Source organism: Topomyia yanbarensis, chromosome 2 (assembly GCF_030247195.1).
Source record: "Topomyia yanbarensis strain Yona2022 chromosome 2, ASM3024719v1, whole genome shotgun sequence".
In the NCBI taxonomy this organism is placed as follows: Eukaryota; Metazoa; Arthropoda; class Insecta; order Diptera; family Culicidae; genus Topomyia; species Topomyia yanbarensis.
Window position 1 is genome coordinate 19348757 of NC_080671.1, and position 23234 is coordinate 19371990.

A 23234-nucleotide genomic window follows, 5' to 3' on the forward strand; every position below is an offset into this window, starting at 1 on the left:
TACTTTGCATTTATTAACGTTGACTTCCATTCCGTTAAGCGTGCACCATTCTTGAATAGTACAGATATCTTCTTGAAGCACTACGGCGTCAAGTGCAGAAGCGATAGTTCGGAAGATTTAAAGATCGTCTGTGTACAGCAATTTCCCAGACTTGATCCGACTACAGATATCGTTAATAAACAGAATAAAAATAAGCGGACCCAGATGACTGCCTTGCGGGACACCTGTGGGTGTTCTGAATTTGCTTGAGCGCGTGTTTTTTATACTCACGAATGCCGAGCGATCGGAAAGATACGACTGCAACCAGTTAGTCAGCCAGGTGGGAAATCCCAAACGCTTTAATTTCAAGATTGCGATGTTGTGCGGTACTTTGTCGAAAGTTTTTGAAAAATCGACGTAAATTGCGTCCACCTGATGACGCTTCTCGTCGGCGGGAAACAACTTAGAAGTGTAAGCTATCAGGTTAGAATTTGTTGATCGTTTTGTGACAAACCCGTGTTGATACTCCGAGATAATGTGGGATGCAGCTGCATACGTGACGTTGTCATGGATGATGAGAGTTACCTCTTGGCGGACTTCCGGTAGCTTCCGGGGCTACTGTTCTTCACCGACCAATACAACTTTAGTGTTTCGGAGGAAGTAAGGAAGCAGCAACTTTCAAAGTTTTCCAATAAATACATGATTGGTCAAGCGATCTGCTCATGTGACAAACGGAGTGTGCCGTTCGTAACTACCGGGACTGTAAACGGGGAGGTCAACCTCAAAGAGTGTCTGCAGAAGCGTCTGTTTCCTCTGTTGAAACAACACGAGGGCCCTATGATCCTGTTCGACGTGAATGAAGGCTCTGCCTTATGCCGATTTCGGTTTTAGATTTGAGTCGATCTAGGTTCGCACTAATATTTACAAAACCCATATAAATTATAAATATGACAGTTCAGAGCGAACTTAGAGCGACTCTGATCTAAAAACGAAATCAGCATTAACCTTCATATATGTCGGGAAGAAATCTCTTTAAATTTTCCAGGATCTGGGAATCACTTTCCAAAGATCGTTGAGCTCATTCTGGTTCTAGCGAAAGCTAAGCGGTCGCAAAGTATGTGTTAGGACAGTGGTTCTCAACATGGGGTCCGCGGACCCCTAGGGGGCCGCGAAAACGTTCCTGGGGGTCCGCGAAGAAAAATATATTTTCTGAGTGCATATTGAAATTTCAGGTCTTGCTTCCTAGCAAACTGAAAATAACATATTGATAGCATACAAAATCGATGTTTATCAGTGGGAGTCCGCGGTAACTCAGTGTGATTTCTAAGGGGTCCGTGGTATGAACAAGGTTGAGAACCACTGTGTTAGGACATTTCCCCCACTTGATGCTATTTCCTGCTGGTACTATCTTGAGCCACTGCTAACTCGAGATATGTTATGCGAGCAATGACATGTTGATTCCGTTTTTGGCAACAATTTTATTTTTTCCAGTTGCCAAAACCGGAACCGTGCCAAAAATGGAACTTTTTTTAAAACTTTAGATTTTCAATTAACGATTTCAAAAATGTTTCAAACATTTTTAATCATATGTTAAATGGAATGAGATGAAAGAAAAAATAAGCAAATTCAATTTTATTCGTGTTTTTATCAAATTCAGACGTCGTACGGTGGGGTAGAATGCTACTTTCGACGCTCAAAACATCTAGCACCTTGGGTATATATCCTGGAGGATTAGTGTCTTTAGAAAAGTATCTTAGATGGAAATGATAATTATTTTGACAACTTTGGTTTTGATATAGATAAGTAGAAACTGATCTAGATCAATTCTATCTTTTGACAGAGGTGTTCTATTAAAAAACTTTCTTCGGCAAAGTTTGTTTGATATTTTTAATAATAAAATACTTGAGAAAATGAATTTTAACATTTTTTAATGAAAAATATATCTAGAAATAAATGTTTTATTCCTCCTTGCCGGCTGTTCGGCCATCTATGGGAGCTGTCCATCAATGTCAGCTTCTTTCTCCGAACAGCCTAGATAAGCCGTGTAGTGTCGGTATTGGTTGTTTCAACCGGCTAAGAATTACACTACGGACTACCTGTTCCGGTGGTAACCCCAAACAGGGAACCCCAATTCCATAGTGTCATGCGACCCGTGCTATGGGTAAAATTGTTGAGGGGGTTTAAAATATTCTCAATAGCGAACGGAGCCTGGGAAGAGCCGGGCGAACTCCCCAGTAACTGGCTGTGGTCCACTAGGAGGTTGATAACTCTATTATCTTTCTCCGGACAAAACCAGCCTAGAGGCCGTGTGGCATCCGGCGGGTTGAAGTATGTCAACCAAGAATTGATCCACTGGGTTCCTGTTCCCATGTCGTAGGAGGCGACTGAAAACAGGAGTCCTCAAGTCAAGGTGTTACTCCGTGCCGAGGACTGAATGGCTGGCAGGACTAAAATATGCCAGTCGCGCACGGAGTGTCGTGGGTCTTACCCTTGCTGTGTTATGCGAATCTCTGACACAGTGGACGTTCGTTTCTTCGCAAATCGTGGGATTCAAATGATGTTCATGTCCCTAATACCCATTTCGGGGTTCGCTATATGCGATTATAAGCCAACGTGTTTGGTATCTTCTAGTTGCTGTACAACAAGTGCTGATGATGAAATGTGTTGTGCTGTAATCGAATATGGTTAGAGTAGCACAAATTAATCTTCAGCATAAACGTACAGCAACTATGAATCTATCTCGCCTTGTGCAGGAAGGGAAAGCTTCCATAGCTTTGGTTCAAGAACCGTATTTCCATAAAGGAAACTTCTATGTTGGAAAGCTACTTAACCCCGTCTTCGTAGCTTTCTACAAAAATGGCATGACAAATCCACGTGAAATGCCTCGTGCATGTATACTTGCGAATAGTGCAATTGACGCTTGTCTTATATCGGACCTCACAACTCGTGATATTTGTACTGTCATGGTAAATGTGACTGTTGACAACATAAACAAGAAATACGTCTATTGTTCGGCATATTTGCCGCATAATGAACCATCGCCTTCTGATGATTTCAAAAGGGTTGTATCATACTGTGGCAGAAATGGGTTTCCTCTCATAATCGGCAGTGATGCAAATTCCCACCACATAATTTGGGGCAGCTCTGATATCAATTCGAGAGGCACCGAATTGATGGAATACTTAAGTAGTGCAAATCTGCACATTCTTAATGCAGGAAACCGCCCAACTTTTGCACGAGCTGGCAGAGAAGAGGTGTTAGATGTAACTCTCTGCTCTGACAGTATTACGCATAAGTTGACAAACTGGCTCGTACCAAACGAGCTCGAACCGTCGTTATCTGATCATAAGTACATCGTCTTTGATCATTTAAACGTTTCGCTAGATATCGTCACCTATCGTAATCCTAAATCTACGAACTGGGACCTCTACGAAGAGGGCTTGGCGACTAGGTTTCATGGGTATCTTCCGACGATTGAATCTCCAAGTGATTTGGATGAGGTAGTGGATAAAACAAGCTCACTCATAGTAGCAGCATACCAAGAGGCTTGTCCGCTTCGAGTTATGCGTGCTTCTAGAGGAACACCTTGGTGGAATACCGCACTTGTTCGACTCAAAAAGTTATGTAGAAGAGCTTGGAATCGCAGACGCAGGGACGGGTCGGAGGCATTTAAGTTGACTCGCAAAGCATACAGAAATGCCCTTCGATCCTCTGAGCGAAGTGGTTGGAAAAGCCTCTGCACAAATGTCTCAAGTCTCAACGAGACTAGTAGATTAAATAAGTTACTTTCGAAATCGAAAGACTTTCATGTCAGTTCCATTAGAACTGCTAATGGTGAATACTCGTCTGACGAAGATGTAGTACTCAACTGTTTTTTTGACACACACTTTCCAGGTTGTACGGAGCCATCACTGACGACTGCCACTGAGTTCTTTTCGGGCAGTTCTGATTCTTGGGCATTTGCTCGTAGAATTGTGACAACCGAATCGATCAAATGGGCGATTGAAAGTTTTACTCCATATAAGTCTCCGGGAAAGGACGGAATTATTCCAGTTCTACTACAAAAAGGATATGAACACTTCAAGCATATTTTGGAAAAGGTTCTTACTTGCAGTCTTGCAACAGGATACATTCCATTAGCGTGGCGGGAAATAAATGTCAAATTCATTCCCAAAGGTGGCCGCGTCACTTATGAGGAGGCAAAGAGCTTTAGACCGATCAGTCTGACCTCCTTTCTTCTCAAATCAGTGGAACGTTTAATCGACCACTACATTCGGGATGGTAGCTTGGGCGAGCACCCGCTGCATGCAATGCAACATGCATATCAGCGGAGGAAGTCTACTACCACCCTGTTACACAATGTTGTCTACAACATTGAAAAAGCTTTTTCACAAAAGCAATCAAGTTTAGGAGTTTTTCTCGATATTGAAGGTGCTTTTGACAACGTGTCTTTCGAATCCATTTTGGAAGCAGCACGAGATCATGGAGAACCTTCATATATCACGAACTGGATACACGCAATGCTTAGCAACCGACATCTGTGCTCATCGTTAAAACAAGTAGAGATGAGGAAACTGAGTGTCTGCGGATGTCCTCAAGGTGGGGTGCTGTCACCACTTCTATGGAATCTTGTCGCCGATAGCTTGTTGTGAAAACTAAATGAGCTTGGGTTTCCGACGTATGGTTTCGCCGATGATTATTATATAATGATCACCGGTATTTGCATTAACACACTTTTTGATTTGATGCAACAAGCCTTATGTGTTGTTGAGCGGTGGTGTCTTCATGTTGGACTATCAGTTAATTCAAATAAAACCTCAATGGTGCTTTTCACGCAACGAAAGATTACAACCGGTGCTCATCCATTGCAGTATTTTGACCCTGAAATTATTGTCGAAGATCAAGTTAAGTACGTTGGGGTAATTCTCGACTCAAAACTTAATTGGACAGCTCACATCGATTTCAGGATCAAGAAAGCTTGCATGGCCTTTGGCCAATGTAGACGGGCTTTCGGCAAATCTTGGGGACTCAAACCCAAGTACATTCAGTGGATCTACACAACAATTGTTAGACCAATACTGGCATACGAGTGCCTTGTTTGGTGGCAGAAGGGAGAAGTCATGACAATCCAATCAAAGTTAAACCATCTTCAGAGGATGGTCTTGATGGCGATGACTGGTTCGTTCTCGACAACACCTACTGCTGCTCTTGAGGCACTCTTGAACATAAAACCACTACATGTGTTTCTGAAACAAGAAGCACTTTCTTGTGCATACCGTCTTAAGGTTACTGGGCTCTGGAACAGTAACCCAATAGATCGTGTAACTAGCCACACAAGACTGTGGCCCCAAATGGTTACTTGGGATGAATATACACTTGCTCCCAGTGACCTTACACTCACATGTAGTTTTCCTTCTAAAACTTTCAATGTGAGAATTCCTCTTCGTGAGGAATGGCTGTCTGGCTGGATGGAGCGACAACTTGAAGAATACGTAGTTTGTTATACGGACGGTTCTTTGTTGAAGGGCCGAGCTGGTGCTGGTGTCTATTGTCATGAGATGAGATTAAACCAATCTCATTCGTTTGGTAGATACCTTACCGTATTCCAAGCAGAAATCTTTGCGATTCTGTGTGGCGTACAATCAGCACTTCAACAGGGAATTTGCGGTAAAAGAATCTATTTTTGCTCTGACAGTCAGGCTGCCCTGAAAGCACTTAGTTCGGCAGATTCGAGATCGAAATTAGTGATCGCTTGTCGAACTCAAATCGAAGAACTTAGCATTTCAAATGCTATCTACCTTCTATGGGTACCCGGTCATTCCGGTATTACTGGAAATGAATGGGCGGACGAATTGGCTAGAGCTGACGCTGCGACTGATTTCGTTGGTCCAGAACCAGTTCTACCACTGTCAATAAGTTGGATAAAGCACAAGATTCGCTTTTGGGCTGCATTGGAACATGCCAACCATTGGCGTAGCTTGCAAACTTGCGTTCAAACAAAGGCTTTTCTGCCGGATGTGAGTCCGAAAATGTCAAGAAATTTGTTGCATTTTTCCAAGCACAACTGCAGTATTCTGATCAGGGCACTGACTGGACATTGCAAACTCATTTATCACATGGCTACTATTCAGCGCGCTGAGTATTATTCATGTGATCTTTGTGAATCCGATTATGGAACATCATATCATTTGATATGCAATTGCCCCGTATTAATGCAATTGCGCATCCGGATATTTGGTTCTCCATACATAGATGAACCTATGTACAGAGAGCTGAAATTTAAGGATATGCTTTTGTTCCTAACCCAGTGTGGTAAAGAGCTATAGGTTTTTTTTAGCCGTATTTGAATGACAATATCTCTTCGGGGGTGTTGTCGTTGTGTTATCTCAATATCCCCTCGGGGGTGTTAATATATCCGCTCACTGTTTGAGTAGAGGTTCTAAATCCCTCCGGGGGTTGGAAGTTTTATTCCTGCTGTTGTAGCACCTGCAGATCGTTCAGCATCACTCCGGGGGTGCAGAATGCTCTGTTTTAATTGTTCTGTGTCGTTGTTTTCCTTACCCCTAACCTTACCACTTCCCCAATCCTTCCCATCAGGACAATGATGAAAAGATGATTCTTGGCAAGGCACAAATCTCCGATCAACATGGGGAACGTGCCATTTGAGCCAGACGCTACTGATTCCTGATTCCTGAGTTTGATATTTTTAGTAATAAAATACTTGAGAAAATGAATTTTAACATTTTTATGTAAAATATATCTAGAAATAAATGTTTTATTCCTAAATCTTCGCAAAAAATACAATAATAAAAAAAAGGTTCAAAGTGTGATAAATGCTATCATTCGCTTCTGAGATTGTTATCTTTTCTTTCGTGAATATTAATGAACAATTTTGTTAAAAAACATAACTCTTTTAAAAAATACATAAATTTTTTTCTTTGTAACTAACCAATCGTCGATCTTCCAATTGGAATTGATAGATTGAAAATCAAATTGCAATGTTTGAAGATAGTTAGGTTTAAAGAAAACCTGTATAATTCACTTGCAACTATCCAAACAAATAGGGATTGAAACATCAGTAGCAAACTTGCTTCAATTCATTTGTGTTATTATATTGTAGGGCATTTCGCAAGTAAAATTCACACATCTAAACAGTCGATACTTTGAACACCTCAACCACAAGGACAACGCTAATTACATTCATTTGAAAAAATCGCAAAAAAACTAACAAATGTTCCAAAGCTAAACCAAACTATTTGGGAGCCATCAGTTTTGTATTCGCAAATACGTCTTTGGGACGCACCATGGTCAGCTTTCGATATGTACTGAAAATTTAGTGCCAGGTTTTATATTGACGTCGTAATAATCCAAAGAGAAAGAGGCTCGCAATGTTACTAAGGTTCTATTGAAAATTTTCTCCAGAACTAGTCTTATTATGCAGTGTAGCGCATTCCTCTTTACTTGACTCTTAAAGTGATCTGGGTGTTACTATAAAAATTGATTCCGTCAGACACTAGTTACACTGTTACCAGTTATATTATACATAAATAATACATTCTACACTTATTGTGATCATTAAACACAACACGCATAGTGTACAATACAGTTAACCCTTAAATGCATAACACTGTTTCAAAACAAAATTGCGAAAAACATCTCAAAATGATCACAGTAATGAATTGAAACTATGAAACAATTTTAACAAAATTTTAAAAAAATGATTTGCCCCTCTGAGGGTTAATATGACTTCCATGTTTGGAAATAAAGTCAAATGTGATGTCAATTTATATAAAAAAATATTTATTGCACAGTTTTAAAAGACTTATTATGTACAACAAGAATGTTGCCAAAAACGGAACCCATTTGTTGCCAAAATCGAGTGTGCCAAATTGGGAGCATGCCAAAAACGGAACGTGCCAAAAACGGAATCTTACTGTATTCACCTTTGGTTCTAGTTTGCGTAAGGCGAGAAATTCTTTAGTTTTCCTCTTTGAGTATTGTTTAAACAATCTTGATTGAGAATTCGGTGGTAGGGCACGAAAGTGTTTTCCCTTAATCCATTGCTCCCAGTTTTCGAGCTTTTCCTTGTACAAAGCCAAACCATGGTTCAGTATTTGTGCAATGAGATGCTGCTCTTCTGTTAGCTAGCTTCTCAGGCAACTCGTAGGTGGTTTCAGTTCGACTTCCCTTTTCCTGTAAATAGAATTTCTCTGATTTTTTAGGCATTTGTGCTAAGATGCTCCCTTTAACACCATTCTCATGTCATGCTAAAAGTAGTTTGAACACAATCCGAAATCGTGGGTTCATCTTTACCCCTAACGGTGATTATTATGTCGTCTGCGTAAACCGTTACTTCGAATTCCGAATCTGCCTCTACTATCAGAAACCACAGAAGGGGTGCCAGCACTCCTGATTGAGGACAGCCTTTAGTGATTCTAATGGTTATGGTCTCGCCTTCTATCGAGGCTTTCGCAGTCCAGCATCACTACATTTCAGTAATCGTTTTAACAGTGGAAAGCTCTATCCCCTTTGATTCAGCTGCACGCCGAATCGATTCGTAGGCTGTATTGTCGAAAGCACCCTCAACATGAATGAAAAGCGATACTGCGCATTGTTTATTAGGGTGGGCCGAAAAACCGAAAATTGAAAAATCCAAGGTGCATAAGCTATTTTGGAACCATGAAAAAAAGTCGGAGCCGGAATTTTGTGGATTTTCATTGAAGCTTAGGGGTCCCACCAGACCCCCTTTTTTGAATTTTTATGAAATTTTGGAACAATTTTCACAAAAACCGGGCCCCAGCTTACACATAGGTCTCAAAAAGTGATTTTTTTGTTCTTATTCGAAGGTTCTCAGTTGTCTAATTAAAGGATTACACCACTGTAGAATTTAAAAAAAACTATTTTTTATTGGACTTGAAAATGATATGCCAAAAGTCGAAGGCGACATTAATGTTCAAATTTTCAATTTCGCCGAAACCACGTTTTTTGAGCTGGCCGGCTCAAACAAATGATTTTTGATCGTTCTGAATCATCACAGCTTATTCAAAATTGATTTCTCCGACGACGTACATGTTCGTCTTCAAAAATTCTGAAAAAGATCTGTTTGTCATGAATTGACCCTTTGTAATATGTTTAAATCTGAGACGAGACATCCAAATAGCAAAAAATCGTACGTCAAATGCAGCCAGTCCATTTAAAATATGTGAGGCAAAAGAGAGGCTATGTGAGACGAACGGTAGAACGAACAGAAACAAAGGAAAAGCAAATATCTTTCGGTAAGTCCCGTCCCAGGTTTAAATTACTTTCACGGTGGACAATATAAAAAACATAGTTTCGTTTTCATGATAAAATATTGCCCTTTACAATTTCTTTCGATTATTTTAATTAGTAGGGTGGTTTTAATTAGTGGATAGGGTGATGTTTTAAAGCAAATTATGCGCTCTAAAATAATTTACAAGTTGTTCAAAGGGTACTTTAGTGTACAATAAAAACTACAAAAGATATTGAAATAAAACCGTTTTTTAAAGAAAACGCTAAAACTTACATTTGGATTTCTCGAGCAATGGAAAGTATAAGAGTTAGAGCTTGCGAATCTTCAGAAAATTTGTCTAAAACAGGTTGTTCTACTTTTTTGTGAAAATTAGAACCACCCTATCTTCTGTTTAAACAATAAGAAGGACCTTGCAAAGTACAAAAACTTTGCCAAACATATTGTTAGGCTAAGTCATTTAATTTTAGCATAAAGTTAAAATTCCTGCCAAATTCACATTCAGGACCACTGTGCATTAGCGGACCCCATATGCATTAAAAATGTTGTAAAAATATTGATTTTCAACTGCTAACAACTTGCCTTGCAACATAAAATTAATTCCCAAAATGATGAAAAGTTTTCTTTTTTGACGCATTGGCGGACCTTCTGTGCATTGGAAATGTCCAAAACAATTGGTTTTCATCTGCCAACAAAATGCCTTTCAAAATAAATCTCGCCGCCTAGTGGCTGAATTCTGAAATTATCAATTCGCCTTCGGGCAGCGCTCGACCCTATGATGAATATTGCCGAAGACACTATATTTCTAAATTATCATGATCTCGAGATATAGAATTTGAAAAATAATACATGCTCATTAGCGCCCCCCTCCTCGCCCTCCTCTAGAACTTTACCGAAAACGCCATCTTTCTAAGTTATTAGACTTTTGAGATGTATCATATTCTGTAATGTCCTGAAAGGTGGTACGCTCACTAGCGCCACACAGTGAGAGTATCCCCAACTAACCTGTCACTATCTGGTATTTATTGATTTCTCGAGCAACTTTACTGAAGACAGTACCTCTCTAAATATTTTCGTTATTGAGATAAAGAACGATTTCGACATTAGTTGATCAGCTGCATTCGCACTAACGCCGTCTGATGGGACAATTCCGAGTTATTATTCCCACCATTCAGAAGTTCTTGACTTTCTGGATAAATCTTTCTGAGACACACCCTTTCAAAATAATAAGTGTTTCGATACATTTCATGTTAAACCCATTCAATGATAGTCATATTTACTCTCTTTTATAGTACTCCTGGCGGCAAAGTCCTCAACTAATTGGATATCCAATTACTCTAAATTGTAGGTCTAAGTAAGCACAACAACTTTGGAATCCGCGTAGTACGAGACCCGACTGTACGTAGAATTTTATTTTTTTTATTGATTAATTTTTTTATTTAAGAAAATGTGTCGATTTTTAGGACATTTTCAGAAATTTTTCACTAAAAAGCGCCATTTCGCGAAAAATCAAAATATTGCGAAAACCCCCTACGTACGTCGCTTGCTATTGTAATAAGGAATCGAAAAAAACTTTAGTTTTAAGTTCTAGATTAAAAATTGCGGGAGTTAGATTTCCCTTCGCGGACCCTTTCTAAAAAATACGCCTACGGGAACACGCAGCACAGCCGCCATTTTGTGACAAAATTGCTTGAAGAAATTATTTTTTTGTGAAGCATTATAAAGATCTGATTAAATGATCTCGATTCACCTCTTTATTGTGTCACGAAAAATTCCCAAAATATGCCTATTTTTTCGTGTTCTATAGTGGTGTAACCCTTTAAGAAACTTGGTATTGGTTGTTGAAATCGGTGGACACCCGGTGCCTAGTAACGTAACCATATTTAAGAACCCCTCGATTTCCATGAATTTATAATTCACAGAAACTTCCATAACTAATTAAATAATCAAACGATTGCTTTGGATAATTATATCTTTGGAAAGGAAAAACCGAGGACTATCACTCAAACCAATTAAATTATAGAGCATCCATATTGGATTTTATCTACTTTACATCCGAAAATATAGCTTTTTGCAGTTCACTCCCACCGACACAATTAAAAAAAAAAATATTTCGGAAGTTAATTAAATGCTATTAACAAGATCCAATTAAGTTTATATCACAGATTATACGAAGTGTTTCGTTGATTCAAATTTATGTGTAATTTCACAAGATCTCATTTTTCTCAAAACAAATCTGCGACGGACTTTTTCTTCTAAAACATTTCCTGCTGCCTCAGTTACTGTTTTTGCACTTCTTTCGACTGCTTGTGAATGACAGGGATTGTTTTGGATTTGACTAGAAAGCGATCCAGTTGCAACAATGTTCTTCAATTCTGTCGCAGTTAGGTTCCGAAGCATAGGAGGATTTGTAATTTTAATCAAATCCACGTAGTCCTTGGCGTTGAACTGTAGTTTTGGAACGATGAACTCTCGAAGATCTGCTCCACTTCTATACCTTATTTCAACGACAATGTCCGTAGCATGTTGACGCCTCCATTTAGATAGAATCCGACAGGTTCAGTGAATTATAGAAATACCAAAAGTTGCGACTTTAAAAAAAATATTTATTTGGTGTAATTGAGCAATATTGTAATTGTAAAAAATATATATTGTAGCTACCTGCACATTTGTGAAGATGTCTAGGAGCTTTTGTAAGCGAGTAAACGTAGTTTTAACACGTTTATCTCAAAACCGTGCTTTCAAAGTCGCTTTGCAGGATTTCTGGGAAACCAATCTCGGTTTATAGCGCAAGCGTTTTAACTATACTTTTGCGATTAATCAAGGGTTTTATTCTCACTAAAATTTTTATTTCATAATAAGAAAAATTGAATACCACATTTTGATAAAAAATCTAAATTTTTGAGAAGTGGGGGCTTTTTCTAGTTTTATAAAATTTACTTGAATCGTGCGAAATATTCTAAACATTTAGAATAATCAATTAGAGCAATATTATGCAAATTACAAAATACCTTGTTAGAGATTAGAGACTGAAGGTCACCTAAATCAGCTTACAATCTCTATTTTTAACAAAGCTAAAACTTAAAACTATTCACAATATGAGTTGCGATTTCAAGCTAATGAATTTAATTGTCTCTCCCAGACTTCTCAAATAGATTAGTCGCACTCATTAGATCAATATTTACTTAGGAACCCCAGAAAAGAACCGGGCCTCGGTGCAGTTACCTCGGAAGATCCCAGAAACTCCGAATAAGTATCAGCTGCTAAAGACACAAGAGGTCAGGTGGATTCTCAACTTTTAGAAACCTTTTTTTTCTTATTTGATAGTAAAAATATAAGATGTAATTATTCAAAGAAATTACTGTTGTCCATCGCTGTTTGTGAACATCTTTTAAAAAGGATCGATTTTTACGGACATTTGAGGAAATGTGCTTCACAGCATGGAGACAAGCTTAGATCAGATAAAAATAGAGTAAATAAATAAATAAATAAATGAATGAATAAATAAATAAATAAATAAATAAATAAATAAATAAATAAATAAATAAATAAATAAATAAATAAATAAATAAATAAATAAATAAATAAATAAATAAATAAATAAATAAATAAATAAATAAATAAATAAATAAAAATAAATAAATGAATAAATGAATACATAAATAAGTAAATAATCTATAAATTGAAACAGGTATATTTAACTATGGTAATTACCTTGGCAGTAACAAGCTCGACATGGTGTTTCCGGATCAAACACCTTTTCTCCATTGGTATATGTTTTTCCGTCCCTTTGACATTCTACAAAACAAATCAGATGTTAATAAATTGTCATTATTGTATACCACAATATTCTGTTCAAGCCGCAAGCCGCTTGATCAGCCTTCTGCTGCAAATCGTACTCAGCTCTGACAGATCGAGTCATTTGCGACGCCTAGAACAACAATTGAACTCACCACACTGATACTCCGGGCAGCATTCTCCCGTCTTCTGAATCGCCCGGCAGCCCGGTTTCTTCTCGCACACGATGCTCACCCGTGTCACTTGAGTACCATCGTACAGGCATGTGTCTTCTGGAAAAAAAATTCAAAAAAATCACATAAAAAAGCTTGCCATAATTCATCATATCTCTTTCATCGATGCTAACTTACCGATCGAGTTGGTAACATTTTTCGAGCTCTGGTCCGTGATCTCACTGTAGATTTCCCGCATCATCCGGCGATGCCTGATCACTGGTCCTACGGTGGAAGAAAACAGAAAGCGAATGTGAAATGAAAGCAAATCTTCTGGTAGCCTAGTGCACTAGTGAAAACTATTATTAATGTTTCATCTCAGATTACAACTGAGCGCGAAATCGGTTCGGTGTAACAACGGACTTTCGATTACGACATCGCCGCCCGTCTTTGGAAAATAAAAAAAACCCGATGAAAATAGCCAATCATCCGCGTGGCATAAACATCCATCCATCGTCGTGATTTTGTGGTCAATCTTCTGGTGGAAAGTGAAAGTGGTGCAACTCATGAGCACTGAGCGGAGCCTACATGAATCATTTTTGTTGTCCTTTACGGCGTCAAGAATTGTGTGGAGGCGGATGTTGAGGTCGGTCAGTAGATTCAGTACACATTTCAATGTTTAAAACAACTCGAACAGCTGGAAATTCTGTGTTGCTGGATTGGTTGATGTAATTTAAAATTTTGACAGTTGTTACCGCTTTTACGTACACACCAAAAAATCTGAATTTTATCGTTGACGTAATTGCAAACATCACACAATTCAACAAACCGTAATTTACAAAATGACGGAATATTACCGTGTTAAACTAAGTCATTTTTGATGCTCGTATATGTCAGGGTCAGGAGACGTAAATTTAAACTATTTTTTCTAGGTGTGTATGTACGTTTGGAAAAATATTTCTGTTCTATGTGTGATGCTTAAATATATGCCATTGTTTGAAGAATTTTCACATTTGCCAAAAATAATAATAAGCAATTCTATATAAAATCACAAATTACTAAAATTTTGTTCATTTGTCCCAATTTCATTAAAACTTCGCTCAATTGTTTCTTTTCAATAAGGATACCATTTTGTATTCATAATGACAGATGGTCAATTGGATGTGTTTCTAATAATAATAGAAACAACAATGAAATTCTAAATTTCACTTATTTATGTATAAGGCTTCATTTTTTCATTTACTAAAGTTAGATATCGTGCCGTAATGCCACAATTTGATTTAATCCAATTTACTTCCTAAATATTAACAACATATTGCCATGCTATGCTATGCAATCAAGTTTCGTTTTCGCTATGATCCTATTGGCTAACCAAAATTACTGTACTGCTAGGTCGTCAATATTCTCTGTTTTGGCCAAGTTTGTTCGCCAGTTACTGATGAGACGAAAAATAAGTACAATAGTACGACTTGCTACAATTAGGTGTAGTGTCCTCATGCACAAATTCGGTTCAAAACAACTGGATCTCCAGAAAGAAACAGCATTTTCTGCTTTGTTTTGTTTGAATTTCCTCTTTGCTCGCCTTATCGTTGACTGTGTTGGCTGTTGCTTCAAGCGCACTGAACTTCAGTTGGTTGGCACTTTTTCCAAGTTAGTCGGAGATCTGTGTCTTGACGTGTCGTCTCATCGTAGGAAATAGATGGAAAAGTGTTAGACCAGGTAGTTGCGGCGTTCTACGAAGCCACATATGGGATTCTTCGCCGTAATTGTTCTAAAAACGTGTCCGTAAAAAGCAGATTACACTAGTTTACAAAATTTAGGATTAATTTCGTTAAGCCAAGAAAAAAGTTGTTTTCCAAATCAATTTTCGTATTCTTTTTATTTCGAGTTTAGAGGTTTTAACCTTAAGGATATTCGCCTCTTCTTTTATGAAAAATTTCTAACCCTATGTGCGGGTTCGGGACTCGAATCCAGGTGCGCTGCGTACAAGGCAATCGATTTACCAAGTACGCTACGCCCACCCATATATTTTTGGCAAGAGCGCACCAACACTTTAAAATGTTTTTGATTGATCGAATGATTTTCTGACGAAATCTTGACCAATAACTTGAGCTGGCAAAAAAATCGTTATACGAACAAATCTCTGGAAGGCTTCTTTGAAAAAAAAAAGATATTACTTTTTTTTGCTCAGCGATCTAAAATTAGCCTTTTTCTCATAACTTTAATGTTTTTGTAAACTAGTGTTATAAGTTGCCGTGGTGTAACGCAGGCTACTCAACGTACTTTGGAAACAACGAACACGATGGACATTAGGCCGTATGGACATTAGGCCGTATGGACATTAGGCCGAATGGACATTAGGCCGAATGGACATTAGGCCGAATGGACGTTCGGCCGAATGGACGTTAGGCCGAATGGACATTAGGTCGAACGGACATTAGGCTGAATGGACATTAGGTCTGAGTAATGTGTTTAGCACCCTGGTAATTAACACAAAGTGTAGTCTTTTGATAAATCATAAACGTATAAAATAATCGACCGTTCAAGACTTGAAAACACCTATTTCCGCGTGATAGGCAACGAAATGGCCTTTCTTTATCATATCTGCGAAAGATCACTTTGAACGTTTTATAAGAGAGCGTTTTAGTTTGTCCCCGTGTAGTTTGTACGCCGAACATGTCGAGATATCAGTCAAACACTCCGTAATAATTTCCTCCTATCCCCGCGATTAATAATGAATTCAAACGTTTGCAATCCAGTATTTTCACCGCCTGAAGTAAGTAGCCTCTAAAACAGCCAGCCCTGCACTCCCTGCAGTTCGCATGTCAAACTTTCGTTGTGGATGACGTCATCTATTTCTACTCTATTAGCAGGTAAATAGACCAAATATTCCTTTGTAAAGAGCTACTACAACTCTAAGTTTGTCACGACGTACTTTCTTGATTTCAGTTACAGCTGCGAACTATTTCGTCAGGTTTTGCGAGATTTGTTATATGTTCAGGATATTCTTTCCTTCATGCAATTTTTGCAGGACCTGCCGGTATCTTTGGAAGCGAATCTTGTTCGACTTTCATGTTATTATCAGGAGGAGAGGAATCTAGTACTGAGGATTTCATCCCAGCGCAGGTTCAACACCACGCGCAGAGACGAAGACAATTAGGGATATGTTGGGCCTATCAAATAAACGAAATGAATAAAAAAAAAATTAGGGATATGTTACGATGGGGAAGGATATGGGCAATAGAGGTAATTAAAAGATTTACTTATCTTGTCTCAAAGATCCAAGAGTCAGTCAGGTCAGTCGATTACAGTAGCACAAAGCAAGTATTGTTTTCTGTAAGAACGGTGTAATTCGTTCAATAAGTAGAGATATATGAACCGTACTAGAAAATACGAAACTTATTTGTCTAAATCGGTCATCTTTGGTCAAATTTGGCTCTGATAAGTTTCAGATTTCGGGTTCAGTTTCTATATGAGCATTTTTATGCAGGTACCTTTTCGATACTGATATGGCTGAATAACGGAGGGATCAAATGATCAATACATTCCTGCAATTATCCAAAAGTCTTCATTCTGCTCAAAATACTGGGATCTCAATGTATTCACCAGGTAAAACATTTGAAAAATATTAATTACAATGTTTAATCCGCAAAACCAGCATCAGATAAATGTTTACTTCATGAAAAACAATTTTAATATGTTTTGATGAGGAGGGAACGGGGAACATATATACTCTGAAAATGTAGTGATTCAAGCTACAAGCAACTATTAACCAAGCCCTGACTGGGAAATTGTGTCAAATTGAAGACGAGTTCAACGTGGGAAATTCAAACATTGAAATGTCTAGTAATTTGTGTTTACTATAAAATTTAACTAGGCCTGTTAACTGCTATTGTGCGTATAAAAGCTTGGCAAAGTGTGAACAGCATTGTTTGTCAGATATTGGAGGCTCCCAGACAAAACAAAGTAAACAAAGTTGTTTGGCGCTGCTACGCAATTTTCCAGTAGCAGCGCTTTCGGGATCGCATCATGTTTTGAACAATTTGCGTGCTACCACCTTCCCGATTGTATCACGCAAAGCGTTCCGTACATTCGAGAACTGTGGCACGGCACGACGTTTTTTGAAGTGCTGTGAATCCCATATTATATAATAAAAGTTCAAAATTGTGCATAGATATTAATTGAACACATAACAGCGGTTGACCTGCGAAAGTTTATTTGCTGGCCCTGTGTCCGCATTGAAGTGGATTGGAGGCAACCTTCAGTGATTCACTGACATTGCACCGATAGGTAAATAGAAAACACGACGCACGTCAATTCAAGAATTGACGTACATGCTTCAATAATTCGATGTTGCACCGGCTTCGCAAGTGAATGGCAAATGGGTTGTACATTATTCTTTTTCTTGTTTTACTACTTGGCGCCACATACCGATTGGAACTTGGCCATGATCTCAGCGTTTGTTATTTTATTTTCGTAGTTATTCGGGCATGTCCAACCTAAATAGTATACTCTATCCGTCACCCTTAAAGACGTGTCATAACGAATTATGACAAAAGAATGACACAAGTGCATCCAAGCGGATTTTAAATGGCTGCTGGTAAAATCCCTCTACTATTCATTGACGAGGTTAGATAGAAGCTACACCTGCGTAAAACAACATAGTGCTCTGATTACAAGAACATGCTTAGTCATGTAGTAATAAGTTACGAAGGTAAATTCGCAGATGCGGATATGAGTACTATCGAAGATATGTTGGTTAACCTACCGGAGGATCACTAGCTACCGCGCTGTTTGCTGTGCAGATTCCAACGCATTGCTTCAATGAATCCATGGCGTAGGATTTTCAGACTGATTCATTGTATGGCATTCCGCGGAAGGTGAGGCGTAAATCAATAGCCATTATCGACTCGTCGGAACGCGGAGTAAATCAGCGCTGGTGGTAATTGATCGGCTGGTGATGATGTGAAAAAAAACAAACTGCGCTAATTGTTACTACAATGTTTTAACTTTGCACAATGTGGCGCTATGAACATTTTAATTATACAACGCTTGGTTGAAAAAAATGCGATTTGTTTTTTTTACATGCTACCTCCTGCTGGGATGTCTAGTAAAGTATCTCAACATCTTTTCATACGAGCTCCGAAATGGATGCCTGTTGAATGATTCGCTAGATACAATCAAACGATGGGCCGGCCAGCAAAGGAATAGATGATTTTCATCCCACCCTTTCTGAGGATGCTGACGGTCAGATGATACTTCAGATAAGTGAGTAACAAGTTTGAAAATTTTCCACCCAAACACATTTTCAACTTGGTTATTAACCCGATCGCCTTGGTTCGTAACATTTGAGATACCATTTTAAAAATGATCGGAAGTTATTGAGGAACATGATCCATGCTTATAATAACAGGCTAATGGAGTGGTTGTTTCCTGGGATTCCACAAGTGTCTGGCTATTTGGGTAGACTGAAACTGTTTTCCGAACTAGTCTGAAAACAGACTGCGATTATTTCATGTAATACTAAGCTTTCAAATGGAATTGAATCACCCCCAATCAAAGGCCGATCGGGCAATGATGATTCTGTTCGATGAACTTCATCCTTAGCAGCAAATTACAGTCCGCAATTTGTAAATTACCCGTTGAAAACAAGACGGAAAACAATTCGACTACCAATCAATCGACAAACCGATCTCATTGAAATCGATAATCCCGAGACGGTGCTGTTGTTATTGCTTCCATCGCTGATGATATGCAATTTCGTCTAACATCTTTCCTGTCTATTCCTACATTCAGTCAGTCATTATTTAGTATCTATGACCTTAGCAACTGTCTGATCAACGGTTGGTATCACAAAACCTGAATACATTAATCGTATGTTTCTGGTGGTATTGAAGTGATGAACCTATTCTGCTTTGTTTTTGCAACAGTTACCTAAAATTTTTCATTTTTTTCACATTACAATAAGATTTAAAAATAGTGCAACTATATGATTGTCATAATCTGTGTTTCTCTATGTATGGATATATATTAAAAATTACAGTCACTGGTAGGGGAGAGTGGAGATGATTTATGATAATTTTGGTTAAAATTAAAAATCACAATTTCTTCGCAAACTATTTTCCTTCTTTTCAAATTTGCAACATACTTTGAAAATACTGTGGGAATGTTATTGATGAAAAACTGAAAATGCGTTTGGCAACACTGCCCATTAAATGGATGGTGGGGGAAAGACGCATATTCGTTTTGGTTGAGATGACAAGAAAACAAGCGAGAGAGCAATAGTAGTGCGTATTCGTGCGAATCGGTTGTTCTCATCATTCGTTTGACTGTCATATTACCAGCCAGCATCAGCAGCGGTAGCGAAGAATTTTTCGCGCCATGGCCCGTAGTGAAAACAATTTGATTCTTTATGCGATGAAAATAGTCGCCCTAAAAAGGGCGGTTTTTTCGTTGTTTCGGAAAGAAAGTTTGCTTTTAAAGTTGTGCAGGCCTTCTTTTGATCTTTTTGTTATCACGGGCAACATGTCCTGCCAGCTTCAATCCTTCGATGGTAAGTTATTCATTGCTGCCAGGTAGACGGGACACGCCTGGCGTAGTGAACCTTTCTTGGCAAGCGATGGACAGGAAACCGAAGTCCACCACGAACCAAGCTGGAATGAGCTTCAGTCAAATGATTTAAAATCGTTTTTTTTCGTGTATGTGTGTGTGTGTGTATGCTAATTTCGATTTGTCGGAAATAAAAATACTAGATGGGGGATGAAATTTTTTTCAAATTTAATTCTTAGTTGACGGTTTGATAGCGCTGATAATTAGTTCTCCAAAGAAAATGTTCTCTGGGTGGGAGATGTAATTAGCGGGAACCAATCAGACAAGAGCTTCAGTCGGGTGTTTTAAAATTAGTTTTTCCAAATGTATACATCTTTCCACCTATTGGAAATAGAAATAACACTTGGCAAAGAAAAAGATTTTCAAATTTAATTCTTTTAATTAGTTGGATAGCGCTAATAAAGGCTAATTTGTTTATCAAATAAAATATTCTCCGGGTGGGAGATTTTTGTTAGGATTGGTCCTGGTTACTAGCACGGAGCTGCACGAATTAGTCCACGGAGATGAATCCTAATTCTCACTTTCTTTCCCGGTACAGTCTACGGACATCTCACAAGACTTGCTGAAATCGACTGAATAAAAATTCTTTCTGTTGATTTGCGGTTTGGTGCATGAATTTAGAGAGAACCCATCACAAACGAGCTTTGGTCAGAAGATTAAAAATTGTGTTTTTCGTGTGCACCTTCCACCCACTGTAAACTAAAATTATGCCTCTGATAGTACACATAACGACACGAACGTGTACAGCTCACAAATATTTCTATCTCGGTATTGCACAACCAAATACGAATGCTAGATTGGGAATAGGAAAAAAATTGTGCGGACCAATATTTAAAACATTTCATCATTCTATTGTTCGGTTCGTGCACCATATTGACGGCTCTGTCCGAGATGAGCTGAACATTGTTACTTTTTCCGAGCCGTTTACGGAATATTTTTCAAAACACTATTTTCCCGTGGATAATGCATGTCCTACATATTCCAAAATTTAATACAACATTGCTACACATATTTTCGACAAAATGTCGAAGAAATGGGTTAATTCCATTCAGTGCAACAAAATATAAAAGCGTTCAAAAGCTTACATGATTTTTCTTCCGAAATTTTGAAAAGGGGCCTCTATATTGAAAGGTAAGTCGTTAGTAGAGCTGGGTGCTTTTAGTGTCTTGATAATGGCGAAAAGAGTTTTATAAATACGGTAAAAAATTTATAGTAAGAACATTCAATCTTCAAGCTCATTTAGCTTCCAGCTTTGTCGCGATCCCTGGCGGTGAATCTACACCCTTCCAACTGAGAGCTCTCTGGCGGCGGAATATTTACCGATGCTCGTTTCAGTGAGCCATTTAGTCGCAATATTCTCTGAGAGTTTGTCTACTCAAAAGGCCAACCAGTGGATGCCGAGGTTGGTCTAACGATTCCGAGAGTAGCTTCCGGTTTTTTGGCGCTTCGATAACCTACCGCTGTTATTTCAAGACGACCTATTCGATCTAGTCCCTGGCGGTGGATATAGCTTATTGACGAGCTTTCCCGGTAGGGTGCTGAGGTCCGTCCGGCGATTCCAGTGGAACGTGGTATCTGTTATACTGGCGCCTAGATGACCTGTTACCGGTGCATTGATGCGGTAGTGTTCGCTTATTCGATCTGGCAGCTCTGGTTATTAAATCGTTAGTATCCTTCTCCGTTTCCTTTGCTGCCCCACTAGTAGCCGTGCGACTACTCTGCTGATGGCGTTCAACGTCCTTTCCGCTAAAACACTCGAACCTAAAGTAATCGAAAACCACTTCTTCCACATGGTTATTCCGGACAGGCAGTGAAGGCGCGTGACTGAACCGACTAGATACTTCCTGAAGCAGCCGTGACCTGATCGAAACAACGCCAGATGAAAGTCTATCTCTCCGTGCTTTCTTTTCTGTGTCCACAAAGACACATTCGGAATTAATCGTTGGGCCCATTTCCCGTTTTCTGCGTTATTCCAATCCTGTTGCCACTTAGTCATCGGGTCGGCCTTCGTTTTCCAGCTCTCAATACCCTCAGCTGATTTTGATAGGGATCGTCCCCGGGGCACAGTGGCTCAAAACAGCGTTTTGAGGTACTTAATTCATTGGAGTCATAACTGTTCATATTAGCGATTTTACATATTCTACAATGTTTGTGTGTGTAAAAAGCGCCATCTTTTGGCAACATTGTTGTTTTAAAAAATTGATCATAGTAGGCTATAAAAATTTAACTTTTGAACAGGAAGAGATAGCGCTTAGCCGTCTTCGACAAATTTGTAGAGGAGAGTATTTTCATAAATTTTGCAGAAGACATGTTGTCTCTGTCACTCACCGTTATTGAGTTATAAGATATTTTCTATGATGAAGTCCTCCATTTCTTAATTTAACTTATAACTTTTTTGTTTCTGACTTTTCGCGTTAACAATGTTCTAAGGTATTTTTTATCATTACAAAACACACAACTTTTTCGAAGAAATAAAATAGCTGTGAATGCTGTGCAAAGACTTATGGCTGATTTTGATTTTATTTTAACCTGTTTTCGAACCCGTGTAGCTTTTCTATCGGTAAAAACTGTAATTATACTATCAATTATTCTAATAGGACTGGATTTCACCTACAAAACGAAGGCAAAACCGTTTGTCCATAATCACCCGTTCAGAAGTTATACCCTGTTGAAAGCTGTATGTCTGGACATCTTGAAGTCGCGCGTATGGCTCACTGAACGAGTAGGCGCTGGTGTTCAAAGACGCTTTCGCTTATTTTTCTGAGTGGCGCGCACTCTGTGTACTAGCGCGTCTGCTGGAAGGTTGTTTATTCCTCAAAAAGGTTGTTTATTCCTCAAAAAAGTCAATGAATATTGGAGAAGGGGCCCTGGACAGTCGTAAGACGCAACTTCGTCGCGATGTTCTCACAAATCCGGATCCACGTCAACTGCTTCGTATCCTTGGCCCACCAATTATTTTTGTACACTAGGGCACTGAGGGAGCCGTCAATGGGACGGCACTGAGGTAAGTTGGTCGGATTCCTTTCTTTCTGCTCAAGATACTCCAGCGTTATCCTGGCGTAATGGGAAGATGCCTTGTCCGGCCAGAAGACGTACTTCCCATCCGCTTGATACTCGTTTAAGAACGGTAGAAGACTTTTCTCAAGACACACGTCCTGGTACAGTTATTGATTGATGGCCAGACCGCTTCATTTGAACCACGGTTTTGAAATCCCTCTGTCCGATATGGCGATATACAGCATAACTTTTTTTTTCAAATTTATAATTGAATTTGTATTTTAATTGGGGAGTGGGGGGGTGTGGTCTACTTGTCGCTGGAATAGTAGCTGTCATTTCCAGGAATGTGGGTCTTCGAGGCCGGATAGTAACTTTCGTCGTCCAGCACGAATGACGTCCCCGCGGTAGTTCTTCATCATCCCCCGACACTG

General features: G+C 38.9%; 1 protein-coding gene across 1 annotated transcript in view; it reads right to left on the reverse strand.

Annotated features, from left to right (window-relative positions):
- Positions 1-23234, reverse strand: part of LOC131678303 (uncharacterized) — a 94145-nt gene that overhangs the window by 5211 nt on the left and 65700 nt on the right. The window contains exons 3-5 of the mRNA XM_058958373.1: positions 13396-13482; positions 13201-13317; positions 12962-13045 (exon numbers count right to left, since the gene is read on the reverse strand). Coding sequence (XP_058814356.1) covers positions 12962-13045; positions 13201-13317; positions 13396-13482 — 288 coding nt within the window. The remainder of the gene's footprint in view (positions 1-12961; positions 13046-13200; positions 13318-13395; positions 13483-23234) is intronic.